This window comes from Anomaloglossus baeobatrachus, chromosome 2, assembly GCF_048569485.1.
Source record: "Anomaloglossus baeobatrachus isolate aAnoBae1 chromosome 2, aAnoBae1.hap1, whole genome shotgun sequence".
Classification (NCBI taxonomy): Eukaryota; Metazoa; Chordata; class Amphibia; order Anura; family Aromobatidae; genus Anomaloglossus; species Anomaloglossus baeobatrachus.
The window spans coordinates 60,695,503-60,715,642 of record NC_134354.1 but is presented as its reverse complement, the minus strand read 5'-3'; the positions used below and the strand labels follow the sequence as shown (position 1 = coordinate 60,715,642).

Below are 20,140 nucleotides of genomic sequence, written 5' to 3'. Positions count from 1 at the left end.
CTCTCTTTCACACTCTTTCTTTTTCTCTTTCTCTGTGTCTCTCTCTCTCTCCTCTCTCTCTCTTTTTCTCTCTCTCTTCTCTCTCTCTCTCTTTTTCTATCTTTTTCTTAGTCTCTCTTTTTCTCTCTTTCCCTCTCTCTCTTCTCTCTCTTCTCTCTCTCTCTTTTCTCTCTTTCTCTCTCTCTTTCTCAGTCTCTCTTTTTTTCTTTCCCCCTCTCTCTCTCTCTTTCTCTTTTTCTCAGTCTCTCTTTTTCTCTCTCTCTCTTTTTCTCAGTCTCTCGTTTTCTTTTTCCTCTCTCTCTCCCTCTATTTCTCTCTCTCTCCTCTCTTTTCTCTCTCTCCTCTCTTTTCTCTCTCTCTTCTCTCTCCCTTCTGTCTCTCTCTCTTCTCTCTCCTCTCTGTCTTCTCTCTCTTCTCTTTTCTCTCTCTTCTCTCTATCTTTCTCTCTCTCAGAACTGGCTATGATCAGCTGATGCGGTCACCTGACGGAATCAGCTGACACTATAAGTCGAGCGGTGAGGATGGCTTTTTATTCTTAGCCGGCTAAACTATCAGCTGATGCTGTCGGACAGGAGTCTGCACAGAAGTGGGTCGTTTTTTGGGGTTTTTTTGCACTAATGCATCACGGATTGTATAAAAGCCGTTTATACAATCAGCTGCTGTGTCATGTGATTCAGGCCCTTGAACCCGACACATCATCTGATTGCTTTGCCTTCCATCAAACCGATCAGATGATATTGGATCCGGATTGGACGGCGCGAGACCCTTGACCCAGGATTACTGCAAAGGGGGTTTCTTTATTTCAATAAAGATGGAGTCACTAATTGTGTTGTGTTTTATTTCTAATAAAAATATTTTTCTGTGTGTTGTGTTTTTTTTTATCTGTACTAGAAATTCATGGTGGCCATGTCTAATATTGGCTTGACACCATGAATTTTGGGCTTAGGGCCAGTTGATAAAATACAGCTAGCCCTAACTCCATTATTACCCAGCGAGCCACCCGTTACCAGGGCAGCTGGAAGAGTTGGACACAGCGCCAGAAGATGACGCTTCTATTAAAGCGCCATTTTCTGGGCGGCTGTGGACTGCAATTCACAGCAGGGTTGCTCAGAAAGCTTGGGCACCCTGAGCTGCGGATTCCAATCCCCAGCTGCCTAGTTATACCTGGCTGGATGGACACAAAAATTGGACGAAGACCACGTCATTTTTTTTTTTAAATTATTTCATGAAATTAATGAAATTATGAACAAAAAAAAGGGCTTCCCTATATTTTTGGTTCCCAGCCGGATACAAATAGGCAGCTAGGGGTTGGGGGCAGCCCGTAGCTGCCTGCTGTACCTGGCTAGCATACAAAAACATGGCGAAGCCCACGTAATTTTTTTGAGGGGCAAAAAACTCCTGCATACAGTCCTGGATGGAGTATGCTGAGCCTCGTAAATCTGCAGCTGCTGTCTGCTGTCTGTCTGCATGGAGGAGAGTAGACAGCAGCTGCAGAACTACAAGGCTCAGCATGCTCCATTCATTAGTGTATGCAGGAGAGCAGACAGCAGCTGCAGAACTACAAGGCTCAGCATTCTCCATCCAGGACTGTATGCAGGAGTTTTTTGCCCCCCAAAAAAATGACGTGGTCTTCGCCATATTTTTGTATGCTAGCCAGGTACAGCAGGAAGGTACGGCTGCCCCCAACCCTCAGCTGCCTATTTGTACCCGGCTGGGAACTAAAAAAATAGGGAAGCCCTTTTTTTAATTATTTCATGAATTTCATGAAATAATTAAAAAAAAGTCGACATGGGCTTCGCCTCATTTTTGTGTCCAGCCAGGTACAACTAGGAAGCTGGGGATTGTAATCTTCAGCACAGGTTGGCTCGAGCTTTCTGTGCCCCTCTGCTGCAATTTGCAGTTTGCAGCCGCCCAAGAAAATGGTGCTTTCATAGAAGCGCCATCATCTGGCGCTGTATCCAACTCTTCCAGCAGCCCTGAAGTCGGGTGGCTTGCTGGGTATTTATGAGTTAATACTAGCTTTGTTTTACTAGCTAGTATTAAGCCAGAGATTCTTAATGTCAGGCAAGTTTGACCCGGCCATTAAGAATCTCCAATAAAGGGTTAAAAAAAAGACTCCACACAGAGAAAAAATACTATAATAGAAATAAATACACAGACACACTTAGAGACTCCATGTTTATTACTCCCTGTCAGCCCTCCACGATCCTGGTCTTCTGTCTTCTTTTTCCTTCAACCCATGCAGCTCTGCTACATCAGAAAGCACTGGATGGGAGGAAGAACTCTGCTGCTCCGTGCAGTCTAATCACTCAGTGAGTGAGCAGAGGCTGCGGGCTGTAAGCGGTGATATCACTGCTGACAGGCGGGTTACCATAGCAACGGTGCTCCGAGCACGTGATTCTCAGTGCCACAATTCACCGGCTGTGGCATCTAGTCCCTGCATGTGGGCTGACTCTGTTAAGAGCGCCCACATGCAGGAACGGGGAAGACGACCATGTGCCAGAGCATTTCGCCGGTACACGAAGATGCTGGAACGATCACCGCATACCGGAAAGATGCACTGACAGGACCTAGCATGACGTCTAGCCATGTGACCAGTCTGTAGCCAATGAGATAATAGACACCTGACTGGTCACATGCTTTTTTTTACATCACGGAAGGTCCTATCATCAGTGCTGGTTACCAGGAGGACGCAGTGATTATCGGAAGGAAAAGCAGTGGGAGACAGAGTGCAGGGACCTGTAAATGTTATGGCAATGTTTATTAACTGTATGTGTACATGTATAATGTGTTTTTATGTGTTTGTGTTTGCCTCCCATTGTTTTCAATGGGGTTCGAATGGTTTGTCGAACGTTTGTCGAACGGAACCTCCGTTCGACGAACCGAACCGAACTCGAATGCTAGGGGGGGTGGCTCATCTCTAATCAGGAAATTCTTCAGATTTTGTGACCAATTTGCGCAGAAAAATGTAGCAAAACCGTGACAATACTGCAATGTGAGCACAGGCCCTATTTTTCTTGTCTATTAATTCTACTGCACCATTTTTCTTCTGGGTGCCGTGTTAATTTTGACCCTGGAGCTGCCTGGCTACTTTCTTTGGCAAATGTCATTGCATGAACTGCTGGACTTCATCCTGATTGCCCTACATTTTCTTTTTGATTTTGTCGTTGTCCCTGTTGCTCTGATTTTGCAATAGCTGGAACATATAGGTGCATCTCAATAAATTAGAATATCATAAAAAAGTTAATTTATTTCAGTAATTCAATCCACAAAGGAAAACACATATATTATATAATGACATTACACACAGAGGGATCTATTTCAAGTGTAAGATGGTAGATGGTCTGCCAACCGTGTTATATGAAAACCAGCTAAAAGAACTAGGGATGTTTAGTTTGAAAAAGAAAAGGCTGAGAGGAGGCTTAACAGTGGTCTACAAATATCTGAAAGGTAGTCACAGTGTAGAGGGAACTACCCAATTCTCAATAGCACAAGGAAGTACAAGAAACAAATGGGATGAAACTAAAAGGAAGAAGATTCAGATTAGACATTAGGAAAAACTTTCTGACAGTGGGGGCAATCAGGGAGTGGAACAGGTGACCACGAGAGGGGGTGAGCTCGGCATCAATGGAAATATTTAAGCGGAAGCTGGATACACATATATCTGGGATGATTTAGGAAAGATTGAAGCCTGCACTCGCAGGGGGTTGGACCCGATGGCCCTTGAGGTCCCTTCCAACTCTAGCATTCTATGATTCTATGTTTATTTCTGTTAATGTTGATAACTATGGCTTGCAGACATTGAAAACCAAAAGTCAATATCTTAGAAAATTAGAATATTATATAATACCAACTGAAAAAATGATTTTACACTCAGAAATGTTGGTGCCTACTGAAAAGTCTGTACAGTAAATGCACTCAATATTTTGCCGAGGCTCTTTTTGCATGAATTACAGCATTAATGCAGCGTGGCATGGAGGCGATCAGCCTATGGCACTGCTGAGGTGCTATGGAAACCCAGGTTGCTTTGATATCAGCCTTCAGCTTGTCTGCATTGTTGGGTCTGGTGTCTCATCTTCCTCTTGACAATACCCCATAGATTCTCTATGGGGTTTAGGCAAGGTGAGTTTGCTGGCCAATCAAGCACAGTGATACTGTGATTATTAGACCAGATATTGGTACTTTTGGCAGTGGGGACAGCTGCCAAGTCCTTCTGAAAAATTTATTGAGATGCACTTGTATTTTTGCTTCCACAAGTGAGCAGGCACTATATAACAAAACTCTCCTGTAGTAAGGATTATGTTCCCTTAAGAAGGGTTAATAAAATCCCTTAGGACCTGCATTTGGTATTTGGGAAACTTATGTCCATTGTTGCTTATTTGAATTGACAAATATCCTAATATGCTGACAATGTAACAAAAAGAGTAATGAATCTTTTTGTATTCAGTTATGAAGACTGAATCCTAAAAGAAGAAAGGGACATCAACAGTTAATTTTAGTCTACATCTACACTTTTTTGCATAAACCTCGTATTTTTTCTTTCGGAGACTTTGTGCTAAAATTAATGCTAAAAATAATAGGTCTGCAAAGGTTAGAGTATCACGTCAGCGCTTACTCGATGTGGTTGAAGGATCTTTAAAAAAAAAACATAGAAAAAACTTTTCGGACCGATAGAATATAAGTATTTTACTATCAAAGACTTGTCAGCTTTTTTGAAACGATAATTGATGTTAAGGACTAAGTTGTAGTCTTTTATTCCAAGCAGCTCGTTGCAAAAACATCCCATTGCAAAAAAAAAGAAGAGAAAGGATTGTAAAATTATTACTGCCTATTATTATTGGCAATGGCCGGATGTTGTTTTCAAAACTTATTTTTATGCCAACCTCACTCGTTATAGTGGAGAATAATTTAGTTCATATTGATGGATTGGTTAATGGATTTCATCATCTATAATATAAAGGATTTGATAGAATGTGCAAGCCTTGGATACTTCTTAATTAGCTTTTCCAAAATATCTTCCCTCGTTCTGATGTGGAGAATGTATTACCAGAGACTGTTTTATAATTACAAGATTCTGCACTCAGCTGCGGCACGGACATACTTCAATATTTCACAGTTTGAATGGGAAGGGTTGAGTTTTTCCTATCTATCTTCTCTTGTGTATCCAAAGTCTTTTCTCAAGTGAAAAAATAATACCTTAAAGGGATACTACTAGTGATGGGAGAACATGCTCGTCATTGTTTGTTAGTCAATCAAGCATCGGATTGTGCCAATGTGACTTGAGTACCAAGCATAATGTAAGTCAATGGGAAACTTCAAACTCACATGCTCAAGGCTCGATCGAGTAGCAACTTGTTCTACACTCCCCATGAGGACTTATAAACTGAACCAAGATCTCATTTGTAATGGGGAGTCAGGAGAGATATGGCTCACCACCAATCCTCTATACCAGGGGTCCCCAACCTGTAGCTTGGGAACCACATGTGGCTCGCGGGACCTTGATGTCTGGCTCACAGATGTCTGCCTGCTTGGTGTCCTAACACCATGTCTAGAAAATAACTATGAACAGCAGGTCTTGAGATGGTGACTTTTGTGATTAGCCCCGCACAAAAGCAAGTCTGAAAGGAGGTAAGGTAGGAACCCCTGGATCTTGATATACTGCCTCATTGTGATTTCTGTGGAGAAGCTGTGGCTGGAATTATAGCAGTAATGGGGCTCCAGGTGTCACTACTCTGAGGGTGGTAGGAGCTGGATGTGGCTTTCAAGGTCAGAAGGGTTAGGGACCTTTGCTCTATACAAAGAGATACCCTAAACAGATTGTGAGAAGGCGATCAGTTGTGTTGTGAACGGCCGGTATGTACCCCAAAAGTTTTGCAAGCCTGAAGTTCCGTTGTGGTAACTGTAGTGCCACAGCATTGTATTAAAAGGTCCACTTGGTCAGGCCACCTACATACCCCACCCATGGGTGTGTTACTCCTGACAGGTCACATGTATTATGATTATTATGATGGAGTCAGTGTTTGGCACATAGCAGAATGTGTTTAGAGTAGCCTTAGTGAAATTTGCTCTAGACGGCCAGAAACTCGGAATCTGGAGAGACTGTCTGAGAAGCCTCTGGCAGGAAAAAGTGAGCACACTTTCAGGAGCCAGGGGACTGGGTGAGTCCAGGTGTCTAAGGAGCAGCTTCTCAGGGTGGACAAGAGGCTGCTGGACTCAGTAAAGAGAGACAGAAACCTCTCGGAGTAATGGACTGGTAGCCATGGACGAAACCTGACTGGCGCCAGTGAATCCTGTATGAGAGAGCCACACTTAAGACGGTCAGTAAACCGTATGATGTTTTTTTGTAAAGCCGGTGGAATGCTCATTTGTGTTCCTGGTGAACAGTTTATGAGTAGTTTTAATAAACTTCTGAACTTTTAAGTGACCGGTGTGTTCCTGTTGCTACCTCTGAAATGCAGCAAAATGAGTACTCCCATCACGTGAGTAGGGCAGATCTCACAAGATTTCCTTGATAAAGACCACCAGTTGGTCAAAATGTTGGAGAAAAATGCCTTCCCTTTGGTGCCGGATTATAATAAACCATATTTGCAGCAAGATTTTCTACATTTGTCTTTTCGATACTACAAAACCATTGTGCTTCCCTCTTGCTTGATCACGTCTACTAGCAGTGACCTTGTTTGCCCTAAATTTGCTTGGAGTTAGGAGAGAACCATCAGCTGTCCAAGCTGCATAGGAATCATTATACTTTTTTTTTATAACTTTTTACTTACATTAATGTTTATTAGTTTATGGGAGTAGAGTGTTCTAGCCCTAGCTTAAAATTGGCAGAATGTCCATACCTTCTTTGATGGTTCTGTAGATATAGAAGACATTAGACTTCATGCCCAATTTTATCCAATGACTAAAACATTGAGAAACATTGAATCCATATTTTGGACTCTAAGTTCTATGGCATTCATAAAAAAATAATTTCTCCAATGTAAGACTACTACTCTTTATACTAGTTTTCTTTACATTGAGTATTCATTGCTGGGAACGTCTATACATAAAACTTGCACCTTCTTATTGGCATTTCCTATTACTAATTCAACACAATAGAATCTTATCTTGAAGTATTTATGATCCTCGTGTGAGTGCTTCTAAATTCGAAGTCTAAAGTGTATTCTATTAATACCGAACATTTTAGAAAGTTAATTAAAATTTATTTATCTTGTTAAGGTCTTCCAAGAGCCATAACCTGTTACGGATAACATAATGACTTTATTTTACAATTTTGTTCAGAAACCCAATCACCTGAAAAATGACAAATGCTGATTTCTTCCTTAGGGTTCATTAAATATTTGATATTTAAAATTTGATTATAAAGAATAAAAATGGCAGATTTGCTTGAACTTACATGATGCAAGATTGGGATAGTTTTGTGGGTAGTTTGGGGAACTAAATGTACTATTTGTTTCCCATAATTCAATCGGTCCTCCACAGTTCGCTATGAGAAAGAAAAAAAAGAAATATTAGTCACTTTAGTTTATTTTAGAGAAGTATATTTAAAAAAAAGGTATTTTAGTTGTTTTGCTTTGTAGAATTTAAGTCTTAGATAGTTCATGTCTTAAGCAACATCTGGTGACCATCAACTTCGTGCTCATGCATAGCCCTATTACCATTGCTTTAAGCTCATTGCAAATGTTCTAAATAAATGTTGTTACATATGATGCATAAAAGTAAATGAAGAAATTAAAATGGCTGTTTAATCTTTTTAAAAGGCTAAATAGCAAACTGCTTATACGAATAAGCAACTTTGAAAAGTCTCCAATCTCAAAAGCAGAGGTCACCCGCCACCACTGTTGTCTCATGAAATGGTTGGCTTCCAAAGCATTGGAGCCCACAATTGCAAGTTTTTTGTTTTAAAAGAGCCTGTCATGTCCACAAATGTTAGTGTCCTGCAGACTTTGAGTTTACTTGCAGGTTAATAGTGTTACAATGCTGTCTGCCCACTTTACTGAAAGTGCAGTTATTGGGAGAAAATAAACTTTAATCCTCCCAGTAGCTGCCAGCTTTCAGGTGTGCATAGAAAGGCTTGGGCACGGCCAGTACACAATGATCAGTAGATGTAAACACCCCCCCAAAATTAAGGGGTTAATGGCAACCCACAGCTGCCACTAAGCCCTAGATTAGTAGTGGGGAGGGACTAAGTGAAACGAAATAAACACAAACACCATAATAATCCTTTACTTGAAATAAAATACAACACACCCACCCTCTTTAACCACTTTAATAAGTCCCAATAGACCAAAGTCTGACGTAATCCACACGAGGTCTCACTATTCCAGTTTTGCTACATCTAAATTAACAAGGTGAAGCCATAGAACATTATCAGAAAACCATAGAAGAAAACCTGTTAAAATGTAACTTTTAATAATGATATTAAAAGGTCAGAGACCACAAAAACCACAGTAACAAAACAAAGCAAACCGGTAAATTCAAGGTGTATAATAGCAAATGTTAGGTGGGAGATGGAGTAAACTGGCCCTAATCAAGTTCTCCCTACCTAGCAATGGAGGGTATGATGCCCTAGGGATATGGCACCCCCATTCCCCGACGGGAGACCCTGCATGATCCTAAAAAAACCTGCACAGGTCATCACAAACACCATAACAAATATTAACCCCCATCAATATAAGATGGAGAAAGAAATTAGATTACTTATCTGAAATTGTTCAAAGACACAGTCCTGACACGTTTCCTCCCAAAGATGCCAGAGGTTCATCAGGGGACAACACCAGGGGGTAAACAGCCAATGCAGGAGCCTCCCTGGGGTACCAAAATGATAGTGCATGAGGTTGAAAGAGTTTGTTTGGTATATATTTATTTTGACTTATAGATTAGTAATTGGGGGTCTCACAGAAGCCTCCCATTACTAACCTAGGGCTAACCGGCAGCTGTGGGCTGCCATTAACCTCTTATTACCCCAACTGCCTCCATTCCACGGAAATAGATGTGGCAATCCTGGGCGGCTTCAGGCTGCCATTTTTAGGCTGGAGGCAATAACCATGGGACTCCCCAGCATGAGAATAACAGCCCTCAGCTGTTGAGCTTTATCTTGGCTGGGTGTCAAAATTAGGGAGGAGCCACACATCATTTTTTTTACATAATTTACAGTGGGGAAAAAAGTATGCAGTCAGCCACCAATTGTGCAAGTTCTCCCACTCATTGACATCATAGGTAGACCACAACTATGAGAGACAAAATGAGAAAACAAATCCAGAAAATCAACAGATTTTTTTGCATTTTATGGTGGAAAATAAGTATTTAGTCATCTAAAAACATGCAAGATTTCTGGCTCTCACAGACCTCTAACTTCTTCTTTAAGAAGCTCCTCAGTAATCCACTCATTACCTGTAGTAATGGCCCCTGTTTGAACTTGTTATCTGTATAGAAGACACCTGTCCACAATCTCAAACAGTCACACTACAAAACTCCACTATGGTGAAGACCAAAGAGCTGTCGAAGGACACCGGAAACAAAATTGTAGCCCTGCACCAGGCTGGGAAGACTGAATCTGCACTTTCTTTCTCAGTCACAAAGGGCAGCACTGCAGTTACTTACAACAGTTACTTGTGTAATGCCCCTGCAACTGGTTCATTACAGGGTATTAGATGTTACCTAATTTTTTCCCAGGCAGGAGGAGTGAAGTCCACACACACACTCACATCACACTGGCAGGAAGGAGTTAATAGCTTTTGAAGCATGTAGTTTTGAGCCTATGACTCATCCTGTCTCCTTAATGAGCAGGTGGCTGCACACAGGCAGGTTTCCATGACAACTCAAGGGGAGGGGGGCCTGAATAGGAGTGAGTTTAGTGCAGAGCACAAAGAAGTTTTGGTCAGAACATCAGAGGCTGCAGGAGAGTGCAGATGTCCACAGGACAGCTCCTGTTGAGGAGATGCCACGAGACCAGGGCTAGACCACCTAGAGGAAGGGAATGGAGCTGAGGACTGGGGATCCCTGGAGAAAGTTGTACTCGGTGGCGGTTGGTGGTGTCCGCTACCAGGATGAGAGAGTCAGAGAGGCGGTGAGTTCCCAAGATGCTCCATGCCATGGGGACGGCACTAACACACATGAAAGGGAGAGACCCCCAGAACACCTCACCGGACCCCCCTTCCTCCTACCTGCCTGGGACCGACCAAAGGCTACAGGCGGCAAGAACCAGCACCCGGGTGTGATGTGGAATGGACTTTAAATAAAGAACTGGTGTGAGTAATGCCGCCGCCCTGTGCCCCCGGTGTCCCTGAGGACTGTATCCCTGGGTCTCATAAACCTCCCGGGTCTTCCCCGCTCCACCCGTGGGGAGCGATTCCATCTGGCTGCCTGTAACACCTACCCCGGAGAGAGACTGTGCAGCAGCGGCTGAACACCTGGCCGCAAGCCACGGGTGGCGCTGCAAGCATCCCCCGTCCCCGTCCCGTACTGTTTCCTGGGGGAGAGCGATGGCAAGCTCCCCAGGAACCCCATTACTCTCCTTCCATCCCCCTTGTAACACCGGACTGACTTTGGGACTTTCCTTTTATTGACACCCGCCGGGGGTCACGGAAGCTGGGTCGGGCCACTCACAGCCTGTCCCCGAATACCACCGGCCCGGTGACTGTGCGAGCCCTGCAAGCCCCAGCACGGGCGTTTCAACTTGGCGCTGCGAGAAGGGTCCAGACAAGACCCGGTAACGCCGGGTGACGCGTGCCTTGTGTAAACCATCTGCAAAATTGGATTGTCTAATATTTATTTTGATGCCCGCGGCTGCGGGCATGCGACAAATAGACTTGGACTGTACAATGGCATCCATTGAGAATGGGATGGGCACCATGCGTACCAACAAGGACTGAACTTGCTCACCCTTTGTGGGTGGGGCTGTTGGACTCTTACTAGGAGCCAGGAACCTTGCCTCCCCAGGACCAGGAGAAGATGGGGGAATGACATGGACTGCCCAGGTGCGAGCTTTGGCGAGTGGTGGCCGGAGCGGTGAGCTCGGCAGCACAGCTTGTACCAGGATTTGGACTGCTGAGCTTTTTCCCTTAAAGTGGGTATCTGGAGCTCCCTGGAGCGTTGTAAGGAGGCCTGTTCCCGAAAGTTTATATGTTTGGGTTTTTTTATATGCAAATGTTTCTTTTTCCATGTTTTTCTTCTCTTCCTTCTTTTTCTTCCTGTTTCTTCCTATCCTTTAGTGGGTCCCGGTAGAAGGGACGTGTTAATTTGTTAAACCAAGCAAACCACGGGTGGCGTTGCAAGCATCCCCCGTCCCGTACCATTTCCTGGGGGACAGCGATGGCAAGCTCCCCAGAAACCCCGTTACCCTCCTTCCATCCCCCTTGTAACACCAGACTGACTTTGGAACTTTCCTTTTATTGAAACCCGCCGGGGGTCACGGAAGCCGGGTCGGGCCACTCACAGCCTGACCCCGAATACCACAGGCCTGGTGACCGTGCGAGCCCTGCAAGCCCCGCGCGGGCGTATCACTTGCATCGCTGTGTGACGTCCTGGGCAAGCCAGGGGTCACAGGTCACAACACCACACGCACCCCACATCCCTTGCAGGTACACACAAGGTCAAAACTAAAATCCTTGTTGCCTTCCTCCAGGGGCTGGTGTCCACACCAGGGGGTGGGCCAGGCGGTTGGCTCCACCCACCGAGGAGTTCACAGCTCTGGAGGCGGGAAAACCAGGCAGATAGAGTTGAGAGTTGAAAGTGAAAGGAAGTGAAGTGAAGTGGTAAAGGAGGAAAGTAGGAGTAGTGACAGCAAGAAGCCTGAAGTTAGTCCGGGTGTGTGCCCCGAACTGAGACAGCAAGGTTGGCAGACGGCAGGGACCGTCTGCAGGCGAGACTGATTGGAGGTTGCCGAAAGGACCGTGGATGGGTGGTGACCTGGCGGTACCGGAGCGGTATACGAAGATTAGTCAGCACCAGGGCAGGCGCCTTTCGGATCCCGGCAAGGCTAGGAGTCGCCATAATTTGCCAAATCCGTCAGTGAAGGGGACGACTGTCTCCCAACAACCAAGTCCCGTTTGAAGGCAACAGTCAAACCGTTAAGGGGAGACACCGCCAAAGCACTAGTTTCCCAGGGCCAGCGCCTGCGGGCAAGAGTGGAGCTCCTCCGGCTCATATCCAAGCTGGGGAGCGGGTTACCGGTGGAAACCCATCGCTACCAAACAACAACACATAGGTGCAGGGAAGAGACCGTCACCGTCAACTGCAGGGGACATCAGCAACGTAACCATCTGAGGGACCCGTCCAACCAGCCGTTTGTTTACCGAGAACTGTGTCGTGTTTACTGGCTGAGTGAGTACCTCCGTGCCGTGCGGCACAGCGCTGCCCCTGCACCCCTGCACCTCCACAGGCCCCCCTACCCACCTGCCCACCATCCAATTCCATCACTGGGCCCGGGATCACCAACCCCTACCCACGGAGGGGCAACACAACAACTGGCTGCTCCATACCATCACTCCCGGGATCCCCAGCCAGAGCAGCGGTGGTGTCCACATAATCACCACAACCGTGGGTGGCGTCACGGACAATAAACAATCCCCACACCCAAACCCCTTTCACTCACGGGCGAGGAGCGCCGCTAGAGTCCCCGGGATCCGGCCCATCGCTCGAGCCGCCAAGCAGCAGCAGGCCGCAGCAGCCGCGGCAGCCGGACCCAAGCAGTGGGAGAGCGCAGCGTCCCCTCCTCCGCCCGCGACAGCTGCCTCCTCAGGCGACTTCCTGGATCCTGGGTGATAGACACTGTGGGAGATATGAGTGCAGCGCCAGCTCTTTTCTTCTATCTCTGTGACGACTGTGGCTTCTAACTATGACAGAAGATTTTGTAAGGGAGTAGAATAAGTGACTGATACCAATGCTAGAAGGAGGGAAGCAGACTTATGTGCTTTTCCCTAAGGCAAAGGAATGTGTATATGCAGGCCTAAGAGGCAGGGTGCCTGGGTCATTCAAGTGTACGTGCTGGATTTCAAAGACATCACCTGGCTGGAGAAAATAATCAAAGAGTAAGGATATTTTTTTGTCAAACCATGACTTGGTGACTCAGGCAGTATACTGTATGTCCTCAGTGACTTGGAGTAATGGCTTTCCACTGTCGGAGACCAGATTTTACTGTATAATTATAGCAAAATCACTATATCTATAGATTAATTACAAATAACATCACAATCATCATGTAAATCTGCAGGAGCTTGGGATTTGCTTAATAGGTAATTATAGAAATTTCCGTGTCATGATTTTAGTATGGCTCTGCAGAGTCAGTACCTTTATGTCGCCTCCGAGGTTAGATCTGAGGGGAGGGCCCTGTTCGGTCATGTCTCGTTTCAGAGTTCGATCCACCATATCTTGGTGTTGTTATCTCCGGGACGCTGCCAGTAATATTTCCTGCTGTGCAGTGTGCACCTGGTTCCTGTGAGTGTACTGTGATCAAATCCCGCTACCCAGTACTGTTTTCCCCTGACCTCCGTCCCTCCTTCCCGGTCTGACCTACATCCCTCCTGTTTGGCCTGACCTCCCTGCCCACCTGACACTGGTCCTGTTACGAGTACCGATCTCCGCTCCCTCCCGTCTGCTTACTTGTTCTCCCGGCATCCGACCTCAGTTTTGCTCTTGAACTTTGGCTTGCTTACTCCTTGGTTCAAACATGACATCCCAACTCAGATCTTGGCTGACTGACTTTTCCTGCGCTTGTGTTAGTGACCTCTAGTGGGCCTCTGTCTTCCTGCACTCTGGAGCTCTTCCTCTGTGTCCCAGCACCCCCCAGTGGTAGCTTCACAGTCCGGTTCCTGCTAAGTGGCTTAAAGTGCACCGATCACCGGGATTGTCCAATATAACATGAAGCCAGCACTATACTGGCACTATCAGGCTAATTCTATACATACCTTTAGTTGTCAGCTAGGATGTATATTTTTTTAAAGCACAAGCAAGTAAAGTTTGTAAAATGTAAAGATTTTTGATTGGCAGCAGCTGCAACAGCTAATAGCTGGGGTGGGTTGTGATCGTGATTCCCCCCCCCCTCGCCAGTTGTTCCTCCCCCTATCTGTTATTTATGCAAATTCTATTATACTGTAGAAGCATTTTATTAATAGTTCTGGCTAAAAGGACCTCGCTGATGTCATACCCAAGTGACCAGAAGGGGTGGAGCCTCTGCCAACAGAAAAATAATGTTGGTTCGTATCAGTTATGTTGGCTGAGGCCCCACCCCTTCTGGTCACATGGTAAGACATCAGCACAGGTCTTTCTAGCCACAACCTTAGTACAATGCTTCTATAATAGAATTAGCATAAATAAAAGATAGGAGGAGGAACAACAGTATGTTCAACGTATTGTTACCCCTCTAGAAATCACTTGTAAGGCCACATCTGCATTATGGGATCCAGTTTTGGGCTCCACATTTTAAGAAGGACATACAGAAGTTAGAGTTAGTTCAAAGGCGGCTAACTAGACTACTGCAAGGAATGGAAGGCCTCCCATATGATGAGAGGTTGAAAAAGTTAGATATGTTTAGCTTAGAAAAAAGACCTCTCATTTATTTGTATAAATACATGTGTGGTCAATATAAAGGACTGGCACATGACTTATTCCTTCCAAAGACAATACTAAGAACCAGAGGGCACTCACTGCGAGTGGAAGAAAAGCGATTCCGGCAGCTAAATAGGAAAGGGTTCTTTACAGTTAGAGCAGTCAGACTGTGGAATGCCGACCACAAGAGGTAGTAATGGCAGATACTATAACCGCTTTTATAAAAGGGCTGGATGATTTCCTCAGTACACACAACATTGTTGGTTATAAGTGACTTAGGGACAAAACGTAGAATTTGTGGAGCAAGGGTGAACTAGATGGACCTAGGTCTTTTTTCAACTTATGTAGCTATGTAACTATGTAACAGGCAAAGGGGTGGGAATCACTATGAAAACCCACTCCAGCTATTGGCTGATTGACAGCTACTGCCAATCAAACAGCTGCTAATTTTACAATACATCCGATCTCACAACTAAAGGTATGTATAGAATCAGCCTGATAGCGCCAGTATAGCACTGGGTCTAGGTTAGATAGGAATATCCTGTGATTGGTGCACTTTAAGTCTTTTGCTAAATGCATGCTGGGGATTTTCAGTATAGATTCTACATTGCACTAGGCCAATTAGTTTGTCTTGAATTTTCACTATGAATTTCAGATGTTTCGCCGCAAAATACCCATGTAACACAGGTAAGGAAGATTTTCTATGAAATTGCAGTGTGAAATTTAGTCAGAAAAATTACCCCATCTGTGGATCTGGCCATACAACTTTGAAAAAAGAACCTTCATCTTTCTGTTCTCAAGAGCTTACAGTCTAGTGTTCAGAAATCTATTCCTGAATCTCCATTGTATGATTGCTTAAGATAGAAAGATAGCAGCTGGTGATAACAGCTGGAAGGAAGAGGAAGCTAAGTTGTGTTGAGACCATAAAACCCATTAAAACAAATGTTTCATTTTATTAACCAAATTATCCAGACAATATACAAATACATTATACGATTTTATATAGGAGGTTTTGTAGATGGTGTCACGACCTCGGTATTTTGTGAGCTAATTCGCTTTTTTTTTTAAGAAAAAATATCCGGCTTACTCAACTCCGATATATTACGGCTAATATTACTGATTAGTTCTTTAACTGCTTTCTTTTATCTTTCTTCTAGAACAATCACCACGGATAATATCCCTCACTATAATTATGCCGGTCGTTGTTGATGTTTAAGCTTTCTTCTTACACTTCTTCACTAATTTGATTCTCTTTTAAGTGATTTCCAATTCTACTACATAATTGGATTTGTGTGAAAAATAATGAAAATATATTTGTTTGTTTGTTGTACAGCTTAATACTTTTACAATGAGGATCCGCTATTTCAGATTTTATGCTGAGTCCCGTTATTTAGTGAATTCTTGTTCTTAATACACTCTTTCCTTCTGGGCTGGAGAAAAAAATTAGACATTGTCGAAAAGGAAATATAGGGTCATTAATAAGGACGAAAAGTGGACTGACGCATTTCAAGCCAATTTAAAGACACATCTTTGTCTAAAAACCCCAACTGATAAACCAGATGCCCCCTTGTCCAAGTATACATCTGTTTTCAAAAAAGGGTGCTCAGGACTCTGATCCATCGGCCAAGTAAGTAATGTGTGACTGCAGGATGGAAGGCCTGCAAATCCCGACTTATCACCATTCCCAGTTTTTGTTTAGATCAGCCCGACTGGTGCAATGTCATCATTGATGTGTGATGTACACACAATATCGTGCCAGTTTGGTAAATCAAAAGAAGAGTTGGGTATGCTTGACGGTAAAGAGATTTGAAAGCCTGCGATCTGGCAGTCACAGATTACTGGCTTAGTTGAGTCCCTGAGTTATGCATATCAATTCTTTACTCTCAAGTATTAATCTATAGCTTATGTAACCTGATAAAAAAAGATTAGGCATGTTGAAATCTGCCCAATCTTCTTTTAGTATCGTTGGAAGGTTCTGCCACAATCTACAGATTAGACCAACACTGTAGTCAGGAACACAGAAGAACAGCAGGATAGTTCAATCGTGAAAGTTTTCTTCTTTTATTGATCCAGGTGTGTAAAAACAGCAGCCACAGTGCTTGTGCAGACAGGGAGAGAGGGTACAAACAGGAGCACTTAGCCGGATGACGGCCGTTTCATGCTGAATAGCGCTTCTACGGGTCCACCTCTAGGGTTGGTGGAAACAGGGGGAGAGGTTACAGACAGTAGTACTGAGCTGGACGAAGGCTATTTTGCACCAATCGGTGCTTCTAAAGTTGGCGTCACACGCGACTATATATCGTGTGATCGCATTAGCGATCGCACCCGTCCCCGTCGTTTGTGCATCACGGGCAATTATTTGCCCGTGGCGCACAAAATCGTTAACCCCCATCACACGTACTTACCTCCTTAACAATGTTGCTGTGGGCGGCGAACATCCTTTTCCTGAAGGGGGAGGGACATTCGGCGTCACAGCAACGTCACACAGCGGCCGCCCAATAGAAGTGGAGGGGCGGAGATGAGCGGGACGTAACATCCCGCCCACCTCTGTCCTTCTGCATTGCCGGCGGCCACAGGTAAGCTGCAGGTCGTCGTTCCCGAGGTGTCACACGTAGTGATGTGTGCTGCCTCGGGAACAATGAACAACCTGCATCCTCTACAATTAACGATATTTTTAAAAGGAACGACGTGTCAACGATGGACGATTTGGTGAGTATTTTCCATCGTTAACGGTCGTTCCTTGCTGTCACACGCAATGACGTCGCTAACGATGACATATGTGCATCACAGAATCCGTGACCCCGGCGATATATCGTTAGATCCGTCCTTGCGTTTCACGCCGCCTTAAGGGTCTACCCCTAGGCTGAGTGCTCCATACAATTAAATTCCTGATACAGGTGAGCTTGTCACATGACTTGAATGTGATACAAATACTGTCAACCATTAAAACATCTTAAATAAACAATCATAAGTCTTATATTAGAGACACTTAATTTACATCTGTAAATAACCACATGACACAGGTTTGTTTATTCCCTTTCTACAGCATGCATAAAAATGGGCAAAGTACTTTCCAAAAATTAAAGAAAAATTGATAGATCATTTTTAGCATTTAACCCTATGGGGCCCTGTACATTTGAATTAATTATCCAGTATGCCTCTTTTTGAAAAAGTGCCTTGTGCCTATCTCCACCTCTTGGTAGAGGTTTCAATATTGCAGACCAGCAAATCTAAGATCTTCGTGTCACCAGCATGTTTTTCTCTTATGTGATTTATTCATCTAGTTGAACCTTTACCTGTAGTCACTGAATGTACATGTTCTTATATAAACATGAGACCAATAGTTTTGCCTGTATAAAAAAATCCAACAGGGGCAGAGAATGACAAAAATTACATATTTGGTTTTATATGTAACCAACTGTGGGACAGAATGACAGGTATATCCTATTTGGATGTGATTACTGTATTTTTCGGATTATAAGACGCACTTTTACTCCCAAAAATTTGGGAGTAAAATGAGGGGTGCATCTTATAATCCGAATGTAGCTTACCGGTGGGTGCTGTAGAGGGGTCAAAGGAGGCAGGGAGATGCTGCAAGCCATGCACGGTGGGCACTGTGCTGCTGGCTTACTGCGGGTGGTGGTCTATGCTGCAGTCTTACTGTGATCAGCGGGCTGTTCTACGGGCTTATTGCAGGCAGCGGGCTGTCCTGCGGGCTTACTGCGGGCGGCAGGCTGTTCTGCGGGCTTACTGCTGGCAGTAGGCTGTGCTGCGGGCTTACTGCAGGCAGCGGGCTGTGCTGCAGGCTTACTATGGGTGGCAGGCTATTCTGCGGATGGCGGACTTACTGCGAGGGGCAGGCTCTGCTGAGAGCTTAGTGCGGGCTACGGGCTGTGCTGCGGGCTTACTGCAGGTGGCAGACTCTTCTGTGGGCGGCGGGCTTACTGCGAGGGGAAGGCTGTGCTGTGGGCTTGATGCTGGGCACTGTGCTGTGGGCTGTGAGGCAGGGGTCGCTGTCGACAGTGCGGGCTTCAAATAATGATGCCCGGTTTTGGCACATGAGCAGATGGAGCTCTTGGTTCAAGACCTCATCTGCGCATGAACCACCTCCGGCCCATAAATTTTCTGCAGTGGACCTAAGGAAAATGGTATCATGTGCGCAGATGAGATCTCGGCTTGTTATTGAGCTCCATCTGCGCACTCTCTGCCTCCAGGTGCCATTTCTTTAAAGCCCGCACCGGCAACAGCTTCTGGATGCTTCAGTCTCACAGCGCCTGCAGCAAGGATCTGGGACACACACTGCACCGCCCGCAGCATCACCCTACTCCAGTGCCTCTGCTACCTGTGCCCACACTCCACCACTGCTGCCACCCTTCCTCCGGTAAGACAGCACTATATTATATATTATACTATAGTATAGCAGATTATAAGACAGACCACATATTTTTTCCCTTTTTCTTTTAAATTTGGGGTGCGTGTCATAATCTAGCACGTCTTATAAAACGAAACGTATGGTAATTAAACAATGCTGGTTGCAAAATGAGCAATTGTTACATTTAAAATTGCCTTTGGGAATAACTGTTTCAAGGCAATTACTATTTGTTCTTTTTTCTGCAAAGCGATTTTTAACTAATAAGTCCTTGATGTTTTTACCCCATCGGTATGCGATGAGGAGGTCCTCTGTTTGCTGTCTCCTGTAAGTCTATGTCACTTTGCAACAGGTACCAATTTTTTTTATAGCGTTTCTGATATTTTTATTATTAGCGCTATTTTTAAAATGAAATATAAACTGTTTTTCTTGTTTACAAATCATTTTCCTCAGGGTGTCTGTCAGGAGACTGATCATTTTTGTTACTGGTGCTTTGTTAGTCCGTAATTCACAAACATTCTGAGATTGCAGCAATTAAAATTTTAGTGAGAATCTGCTAAACTTGTGTTTATATAAACTAGCCAATCAAAAGCAGCACAACTGTAAGAGGAGGGAGGAAGCATTATCCTGCACCAATGATGAGACAGGGGGTGTGTCTCAGACTACATCAGACACCTTGTAGCACTGTAGATCAGCTACAGTCACAGATCACTGCTCCGTTTAACGGTGATATACTAAAAACTAGTCAAGGAGAAGGCAGTGGGGAAAATAAATTCCTTTTTAGAGACTAACATATCATTTTTAAGCACCTGACTGTGTGGTCTCTTGAAAAATATTGAAGAAAATATCTCCCTAAGAATCAACTATTAAGAATTCATGTCTTAATGACAACTTTTGATAGCCCATTGTCCTGTAATGTTATAGGTTAGGCCAATGAGAAAAATATATAAAAGGAATCTCTATAGAAAAGATAAAGGGGCAGATTCATCAAGACTGGTTAGCGCACATTCAGACTATGCCAGTCTACAGGCCATTTAAGGAATTTTTTGCTGCTTCCAAATAGCATGCGCCTTCATGCTCCATATGTTACAAACTGAGTTGGAGATGTCCGTATATAACACAGAAGACATTGAGTAGACCAACGGGCATCTGAAGCATAACCAAAAAAACACAACAAATAGGGAGAAACATTGGGGTCATGATACAACGGAGGTCTCTGCCGCT

At 44.4% G+C, this 20,140-nt stretch overlaps 1 protein-coding gene across 1 annotated transcript in view; it reads right to left on the bottom strand.

Annotated features, from left to right (window-relative positions):
* TMPRSS15 (transmembrane serine protease 15) overlaps positions 1–20,140 on the bottom strand; it is a 447,907-nt gene that overhangs the window by 177,602 nt on the left and 250,165 nt on the right. The window contains exon 14 of the mRNA XM_075333062.1: positions 7,397–7,486. Within this exon, the coding sequence (XP_075189177.1) occupies positions 7,397–7,486 (90 nt within the window). The remainder of the gene's footprint in view (positions 1–7,396; positions 7,487–20,140) is intronic.